The sequence below is a fragment of the Etheostoma spectabile genome, chromosome 17 (genome assembly GCF_008692095.1).
Source record: "Etheostoma spectabile isolate EspeVRDwgs_2016 chromosome 17, UIUC_Espe_1.0, whole genome shotgun sequence".
In the NCBI taxonomy this organism is placed as follows: domain Eukaryota; kingdom Metazoa; phylum Chordata; class Actinopteri; order Perciformes; family Percidae; genus Etheostoma; species Etheostoma spectabile.
Window position 1 is genome coordinate 6,083,595 of NC_045749.1, and position 9,548 is coordinate 6,093,142.

Sequence of the window (9,548 nt, forward strand, 5' to 3'; positions counted from 1 at the left end):
CACACACACACACACACACGCACATGCACACACACACACACGCACACACACGGACATCCTCCCCTTGCCATTAGAATCATTCACTGGACACTGATTATATCAAGGCCGAACCCACATGACTAATTTCACTAAGTGCAAAAAGCTTGTGTGTGTGTTTGTGTGTGTGTTGGTGTGTGTAAAGCTGTCTGTCCACTTGTGCAAGCTCATATTAGTTGACAGCCACTGTCTTGGCCTCTTAGCTTGTCTGGTTCGCCGTGTGTCTTACCTTTCTGACATCCTGTCCCTGTTATCCTCTCCAGCTCTAGTCTATTTGATGTTTGTCATAAAAAGGCAGCTTTACAGGAAAATCATTGCTCTGAATGAAGTAGGAAGAGCAGAAGAGATTGAAGAGAAAGGGAATAAAGTGTGTTTATGTGTTACAGTGGCACAGTTAAAAGAAAATGTTTAATCAAACCACATGACTAGTGCAGGTGTTTCTGAAATCCTTCCCAGCAATATATACATATCAAATTTTAGCGGTTGCAAAAATCTTTGCTTTAGAAAAAAACTAAACAAATAATTTATTTATTAGCACTACATCTGTTAAACGCATGTAGAAAATGTTTCCAGAATGCAAGTTGCAAAAGTGATATTAAACAACATCAACTGCTTTCAGATTTAGAACATGTTTTTTTTTAACCCTTGTTGTAGTGTTCCTTTATGTTGGCTTTGTGTTGTTCTGTCTCCACTCTCTCAGTGGGTTTCCTAAAACGTTTTTTTCCCTTGTGTTTGGGGCACTGTAGCTCACATGTTGGGTAAAAACAAAGTATCTTGCTTTTCTTCCTGGTAAAACAATTGTGTCCTGACTGTTTCCTCTATCTCTTTTCTGTCCTCAGATCACCAGAAACTGGAGAGGGAGGCAAGAATCTGTCGTCTGCTGAAACATTCAAACATAGGTGAGTCATTTTTGAGAGTTAAGTGGATTAGTGGAATGGCTGTGTTAATTCAGAACAATGGGAAAAGAAGTAGAAAGCATGGGGTTTCCAGTCGTAGTAGTAGCTGTGACACACAGCTCGTGGAGGCAGTTAAGGTACTTTAAAACCATTAAAACTGCAATTTGCGTCAAAACTCTCACTCGTTCTCTGAGTCATAACTGTGATACACTCATTTTTAGATTCAGTGTGGCTTACACTTTCTAAGGATATTATTATTATTATTATATGTCTATTGTGCATTAATCTGCTGAGACATCAAGGAAGAAAATACTTTTTATAATATTATACTAATATCAAAGTAATTCATTCATAGTTGTCTGCACCACCATGGGTGCATTTCATACTGCCAATATGCCAAAATGTCCCTGTTGCAATAGATTGTCAGGTAGACACAAGGCTGTAAATATCTTTAAATATCGTACATCTGTGTTAATCATCATCCGTGTTAGTCTCATACAAGTGTATCTAAGATTTGAGTTTCACAATATCTTTTACTTCTGAAATTAATCCAGACAATAGGCAGTGGCCCCTTGAGAAAGAAAGAAATGACAAAGTAACTTTGTGGCAGAACTGACAAGTGTCTTATCATACAATTGTGTTCTGCCCAGTGCGGGCTGCACACACACACACACACACACACACACACACACACACACACACACACACACACACACACACACACACACACACACACACACACACATACACATACACACATCAAAAATTTCCCTTGGGATGAATAAAGTATCTATCTATCTATCTATTTATCTATCTACACACACACACACACACACACACACACACACACACATACACACACACACAATTTCTCTCTCTCAGAGTAAGATACCAGCATTATCGGTATGGTTTCATATATTTTCTCTTTCTTCTCTGTCCCACATGATTCCTGCTTCATCATCATCTATTCTTCCTTTCTTTTCCTCCCCCGGCTGCTCTTTTCTTATCCTATTCTCAAGGGGAGACCTTGTCAAGTTTTCTATTCTCTGACTATAAGCCATCTGAAGCAAGAAGAGCGTAATATTTAACATTTTCAGGCGTAATTTAAAGCACCTTCACACAGCGTGACACAAACAGGTTTTTATATCTAACAGAACACCCTGAGCTGCTGGTTAAACAAAGCTGTTGGTTAAAGTTTTCTTTGTTGGCAACAATTTCTCCTGTATGAGAATGTATGAAAAAAAATATGCTGATTGATGTTTCATACATGTTTTTGTGTTTCTTTAACAGAGATACAACCTAAAAGGAAATTATCAGTATCACATTAATTATAAATGATTAAAATATGGCAACCATTCTGTCAACTTTGTCATCCTGATTCCTGGTGGCACTCAGGCTTTAGAAAACCTGCTGTTGCGCCCTGGATGGATAATTTCAGTTTGGCAGGGAAATCTGTGCTGCTGGAAAACCAGTATCCTCAGAGGACCATGTATCACTTAACCCTGTGTGTGTTTGTTATGATTGTGTAATAAAATACCATAATAGTATTATGCTGAGGTGCATGTGTGGTTCTTGTGCTTTGTTACCACTGGCCAGTGATCAATGAAGTATGATCAATGAGCGTCACATCAACAATAAGTTATCATTTAAAGGTTACAAAATACACAAAATACAATGTAGGTTTTCCTCATTAACAAGCTTAAGACAATTGTCACACGGTATTTACAGCAGCACAACATAAGTATTTTTGTTTATTTAAGTAACACATAAGTAAATTATTTGAATCATGAACATCAGCACAATTATATGTTGCTTTTGCTTCACCTGTCCTTATTCAATAATTGGTAAAACTAATTAAAGCGCATCAAGAGGTCCCATAAGGACGTCTGACCTAATGAACTGATTTCTAATTGAAGTCTCTCTGTCTCTGTTTCTTTCTCCGTCACTAGTACGACTCCATGACAGCATCTCCGAGGAAGGGTTCCATTACCTTGTCTTTGACCTGTAAGTAAATCCCATTGAGACACACACACACTCACACACACACACACACACGTCACAGGTTCGACCCAGAGTATTGCTCCAGTATGAATTGCTTCAATTGCTTTACATCATATCACCTTTTACGCTGAGCTGCCATGATAGAAAGCTCTTATTTTTACCCTATATTAGTAGTAATTGCACTAAGGTGTTTAATAATGACAGTTTGTGACTGCAACTTCCCTGCGGTAATTTGTTAACATGTTTTTCAGATATGTAATGTACATTCACTGTACTCTCACAGCTCACCATGTTTAGCCCACAAATAAAGATTATTGAAAGAGTTGAGAGGGGCAAGCTTCCTTTTTCATAGTATGTGCCACTTGTGTAACATGCACTATAGCCTCTCATGGAAATGTTTAGACTGTATTTGTTAAATATAAAGATATTTAAAAAAAAAAGTATTTTCTGATTTAAGTTGCAGCCAAGTTACCTTACAGGTACCGTCATCTTTCCACACATTTATCTCTGAAATTGTTTCACTAATTGACATGTGATATAACACTATCAGATTGTGTTGGGTAGAATTCCACATGTAATTGTTCAGGTTAAAAAACTGTGCTAAATAGGCTTTGCTCAAAGTTTTATGTCAAACTTCTGTTTACTTTGGTGAAACAATCCATCCGTTTTGTGTATGAGGTGCAACAAAACCAGACGTGCAAGTTTTGATGGTGGAATTATAAGAAACCAGTTAAGTGGCCTCTTAAAGCACCACTAGAGCACATTCTACACATGGACACAGAACATGTTGGATCTATGAGGACATGTCACCACAACATCAACAGAAATGAAAGGACCAGTGTGGAGGATTTAGAAGGATCTAATAGAATATAATAATCATTATGTTTTCAGTAGTTTATAATCACTTGAAACTAAGAAGCTTTAAATGAGCCCTTCATATCTACTTGGGAGCGCCTCTCTTCCACAGAACTCAGCATGTTGCATGACCATGTTTCTACAGTAGCCCACAACAGACAAACCAAGCACTTAGAGATGGCCTTTCCAATGTTTACGTTACCTGAAGCACACCATAGGTTCTACTACAAGCTTGGAAAGGGAGAGGCGAGGAGAGGGGTAATCTGAAACCTCCACACTGGTCCTCCAAAACAAAATGCCGGATGAAAAAATGCCAAACTAGCATTTTTTTCCCATTTGTAATAGCAATTTTCATTTGTTTCAGTTGTTTTTGTGAACAGAAAGAGAAATAACCTGTTATCTGTTTTGTCTGTGTGTCTGTCTGCAGTGTCACTGGAGGAGAGCTGTTTGAGGACATTGTTGCTAGAGAGTATTACAGCGAGGCGGATGCCAGGTACAGTATCTCTTCATGCTAACGTGTGAACATGTTATATAGTGAATGCTTTTTGTCACTAGTATGTTTTGGTGGTAAAATTCTAGGCTAAAAGAAGTGATGTTGGGTTATGATAGCATAAAATGCTTTACCATTTAAATATGTGTTAATGTTCTTTGTGCTTTAGTAGCAGAAGCCATGCTTGCGGTCTATGGCAGTTCTCTTGAGGTTTTTTTTATTTTTGACAGTGTGACTCAGGGCTTTTAAATCTAATTCCATTAATAAATAATGACAAAGCTGTCCTAGGTTTTGAAACATTATTTAGGGCCTGTTGTCAGACTTTGCAGTTGGTTTTTGCACTGCAGCACATAACTTGCCTGGAGTATGCAGGCTAAACCTTATCTAATGCTCTAGCAGATTTTGGTGGCATTGCAAAATGCACTTACATAAAATGATGCTAGGTTCTGCTACACGGCTAGCAAATCATGGGCAAGTTTGTAAAAGGACTGCCTGGTAAACATAAAGCAGACGATGAATCTCCACCTACAACTACCAAAACAAAGGCAAGACAATATGTAGTGGTGACCACAATTTTATATGAAAATATTTGTATCTACTAAAGGGAGGCTGGGAGAAAGGATTTAGGAACAAGTAGTCTATAGAATGGACAATTACGTTTGGGATTAGTTATCTTCTGATATCAATCTGTACAGGTTTTACAACAAAGGCTCAATTTGAGTTAGAAAGTATATAGAAAAGAAGAAGGAAAAGGCAATATAAGGTGAAGAGTATTTGAGAAAGGGCAAGAGAGAAACCGTGTGGGGGTGTACGATGATAAAGTGAGTAAGGGCAGCAGAAAAATAGTCTGATGGGCACTACAATGTATTAGCTGTTGAAATGTGGAGGAGACTCGCATATGGAATCAAGATGAAGCATTTTGGGCATGTCAGGAACATTTCTTTTGATTCTGTCTCTTTGAGAGAGGACAGCACTCTCCCAAAAACTATCTTTGGGCACCCTCCTGTTTCTGACCCTGACTTCACCTCTAGTAATCAATTCACTTTCAACTGAATTTACTTTAAACAAAATATATATTTTTTTTAACTGCTCATCAGATCAGCAAAATTGTTGATACATAAGATTAGGACCCCCTCCCTCCTGCCTCAACAACACACACACTGCCCCCTCCACTTTCTTACACACATTTATACACATAAAAATGCACCACACAAGCCAATCAGGGCGTGAAGTGGGTGTGAGTGTCACATTGTCTGTTTCGGATAGTCACCGAAATGGTCAGACGCAGCCCCCGCACTTGTTAATTTGTCCTCTTTCTTTGTCTTTCTTGTGTCTCAGCATGTTTTCTCTTCCCAGTTCATAATTCATCTCAGTCTTTTTGACCTTGCTGGCCACATTTGAGCATACATTTGCTTGTATTTATTTTGTTGGATTTCAGAGAGACTCTTATTTGCTTTACCTTCCATGTCCTATGAATTCACCATTCAAAATGTACATAAAGTACCAATGATGACAACGCGTTTTTACTCTTCTTCAGTCTGAACTCAATTGACATCTAATTGAGCTGTTGGGAATTGACAGATGTCTTCTTTGTTTCTCATTCTTGTCTCCTGCAGCCACTGTATCAATCAGATCCTGGAGAGTGTCAGTCACATCCACCAGCATGACATTGTGCACAGGGACCTCAAGGTGAGTTGTCATATACCAGTGGTGAATATTCTCTAGTTGTTCTACTATTAACACACTCACACAGACGTCAGTGTGACGTTGAGAACAACTGAAGGAGAGAGCATCATCCTTCCCTCCTTTCCACCTGCTTTCTCCATTCCCCTCTTCCCCTACGTCGTACCCCTCCCCTTTTCCCATTACCCCCCTCTTTTTTATTTCCTTTTGTTGTACTCTCTTTCCCTCTCTCTATCTCCCCTCCTGCACTGCTGAGGAGTGACGAAAGCAGACCAGCTGCTATTAATAGCAGGTTGGTGGATGAGATGACGGAAAGTGACGATTTCCCTCGCAGACAGTCTGTTCACTCCTAACAGAAACCAACAGCACATTGACCTCCTCATCTGTGTGTAATAATAATTAGGTGAATGGAGACAGCAAAGCACGCCAAGATGCTTTTTTTTATTGCCACCTTTATTAGTGTACTTAACAATCTGGTCTATTACTTTTATGTGACAAAGCAAGGTGAAACCATTACTGTAGGGAAAGTAGACAAACCTAATTGGATAATGAACAATCTGGTTTTGTGTGTGAGTGGCGTTAATGGATCTTTAGCTTGCAAGTGAATATCAATATCGAATAAACTCAGAAAGGGAAGAGTTTTAAAAAGACGATAATGATGATCAATGATGAGGACAGAAACAAATAACCGGTATAACTATTATTTGTTAATGTACAATTCTTTTTTTTTTGTGAATAACTTTTTATTGTTTTTAAATTTAAACAAATAAAGTATTCAGACAACAGTACACGCATATTGCAATAAAAAATAATAAATAGTGAAAAAATAATCCTTGACCCCTCTATCCCCCACCCCACCCACCCCCTTAATCATGGAACTCTGTAAAACTCTTACAGGACATGAGAGACCATGTTTTAACAAAAAGGAAAAGCACTTACAGGTAGTGATTACAGCAATTCCTTAATCTAATCTGCCATTGTTTTGCCATTGCCATTGCATCAGCTCCAGCACTGTGCATTCCTGTCACTGACGGCTCCGTTAATGTACAATTCCGTTTATATGTCTTCAAACTGCATCTGTGCTGCATCGTTCTGTGCAGGCAAATAGCGTTCAGACCCACCAACATGTATTTTACATTCTAGTAGAGATCCCAAAGTTTCCAAAAAATACCAAATATGTATGAATTCAGAGAAGATTTGTCTAAACTCTTCTAAAAGACATCTGGAATATTTCCATATTTATGTTGCCATTGCATGTAGCAAATGTTTTTGCCCAAATCAGAATCAGAAGTGCATTATTTCCATGACAGCTTCCATAAAGCGCTGGAATAAGCTAATACAGATTATTTCTCAAAACTGAGAACGAGTGGAGTGAAAGTTGACTCTTCCCATTTTAAACCTGCAATAACTTAAACTCTCATCAACCTGGTTTCCAGCAGCAGCATCAGGCAACTGTTTTCAGTGGAGAAGCTCTTATAAACCCACTGACGACTACCTGCCCAGCCCTAAATGACAGACAAAGTTAGCGATCAATCTAAATGAATGCTAATGTTGCTTCGTATCTGCTGGATATGTAAATAGGTAACTATTTTCTAACACGTTAGTAATAGCCACCACAACTTTGTAAATTTTTTAATGTGAACGTTGTGTTTACAGCGTGTGCCACTGCCCCCAAATGGCCAAAAATAACAATCAGTTGTTACTGTTTTAAGGCATCAGTTTCTCTGTGAAAGATTCTTGGTTCTTGAACAATCCCTCCAATCTTACCTCTTAAAAAGAAAGCAACATCTGTTTTCTTTCCAAGAACTTCCTGCAGATAAAGCTGCCAGAAGTGACCTCACACGTATCATATGTTTGCCTCCCTGTCATAGAAGGAGGGCCACTTGCTGCAGGGAAAACTAGAGAGAAAAGAGTTGAGTGCTGGTGGCAGGCTGAGTTGCCATGGTAACTGTTGAGTGAGGTCACCCGGCTGCTGCAGCGCCAGCGCTCATTATGCCACCTCCCATCTATATATCTGTCTCTCTCTTTTCTTCTGTTGCTTTCACTCCAGCTCTCTGTCCCTGTGCAGTTCCCCTTTTCCACTCTCTTTCCTATTGTTTTAGGTCTTCCCGATATAAGGGAGAAATGGTAGGAAGGATGGATGGATAAATAGATAACTTAATGGAGTGGAGAGACTGACAACTGAGAAAAAATAGACTATAAGCACAAAGACAGTGTCAGACATCTGTCTATCTGTCAGTATTTCAAGTGATGAGGATGGCTAACCACCGCGAAGAACTTTGCCCTCAAAACACACACATCATTCCTGCCAATTAGAACTTTTACTATGGAAGATAGGGTCACCACATTTGAAAAGTTCATAGACCCCATTTATACCTGGTAGAAGTTTAAAGCTGAAGATTATGGCAAGGGGAACACTATATTATGAAAAAACCCGCTGTACAGCTATAATCATTAACTGTCCTTGCGTCAAATTACACTTGACCCGACACGTTTCCTTAAAAAACGTCTTCTTCTCATCTCTTCCTTGAGTGAACTATGATGTAATGAGACACAATTGAAGCAGTTAAGGCAACTGAATCACAGTTAATATGTCAATATATTTAATAAGTCCTGACTTTTTGCATTATTTGGTGATCAGAAGGACAATGTAAAAAAATGCTGTGTTAACTTCTGTGCTGAGTTAAAGTATTTGCTTTGGGGAAGCCTTTGTGGCCCGTTTGACCAAATCCTGCCTCATTCCTACTTTAGATGTCATCGAGCTCCCGCAGCTCATCCAGTCATGCAGACATTTCCTAAAGTAGGGTACATGGTTATCTCTTTACCCTTAATTAAATGTATTTTATTTCCCCCTGTTTGCTCTTACTGCAACTGCGCTACAACGTATTTTGTGCTATGCAAAATGTAGAGAGTTTGTCAAAGGATACATTTAACAACGTTTTCTTACTAAAGGTCATGTCTTTCTTTATTTACATGAAAATTGAAGACCTTTGGGTTTTTTTGAGTATGGGAAAGAAAAAATATAAAACTAAATTATGATTTGCCATGTGTCTGTGTGCCTTTTTTGATATTACATTGATTATAGTTGCAACCTAAGTGAATATAATTAATCCTAAAGAACTATTTATCTTTCTGTGTTGTAGCCAGAGAACCTGCTCCTGGCCAGTAAGATGAAGGGAGCAGCTGTGAAACTTGCAGATTTTGGTCTAGCTATCGAGGTGCAGGGGGACCAACAAGCATGGTTTGGTAAGAAATAACACTCTGCTAACAGCTTAAATATTTGACCTCCTTGTACGTATTTATTCAGCAGTGTTCACTTTCAGCAGCAGTGTTTGCTTCAGCAGGAAAATCCTAATCACTGCTTATGGATATAAGTAATTAAATTAGTAGCACGCTAGAGTTTGTGTTTCAGTACAATATGATAATAATAATATGCTGTATTGTTGTTCCTGTATAAGATAAATACATCAATAAGATCATACATTTAAGAAAAAGTATTAATTTTTTTTAGAAATTGTCCTAAGCGAAAAAAGTTTTTTAATGAACTGTCAAAAAGAATTTTGTGTGTGTGTGTGTGTGTGTGTGTG

At 38.4% G+C, this 9,548-nt stretch overlaps 1 protein-coding gene and 1 long non-coding RNA gene across 51 annotated transcripts in view; one reads left to right on the forward strand and one right to left on the reverse strand.

The window, feature by feature from the left end:
* LOC116705277 (uncharacterized) overlaps positions 1 to 5,499 on the reverse strand; it is a 10,728-nt gene extending 5,229 nt beyond the window's left edge. The window contains exon 1 of the long non-coding RNA XR_004335892.1: positions 5,489 to 5,499. This is a non-coding gene — a long non-coding RNA (uncharacterized LOC116705277). The remainder of the gene's footprint in view (positions 1 to 5,488) is intronic.
* Positions 1 to 9,548, forward strand: part of camk2g2 (calcium/calmodulin-dependent protein kinase (CaM kinase) II gamma 2) — a 60,277-nt gene that overhangs the window by 24,928 nt on the left and 25,801 nt on the right. For all 50 annotated transcript variants that reach the window (XM_032541289.1, XM_032541288.1, XM_032541299.1 and 47 more), the window contains exons 3-7: positions 876 to 935; positions 2,882 to 2,936; positions 4,216 to 4,281; positions 5,895 to 5,967; positions 9,105 to 9,207. In XM_032541289.1, the coding sequence (XP_032397180.1) occupies positions 876 to 935; positions 2,882 to 2,936; positions 4,216 to 4,281; positions 5,895 to 5,967; positions 9,105 to 9,207 (357 nt within the window). The remainder of the gene's footprint in view (positions 1 to 875; positions 936 to 2,881; positions 2,937 to 4,215; positions 4,282 to 5,894; positions 5,968 to 9,104; positions 9,208 to 9,548) is intronic.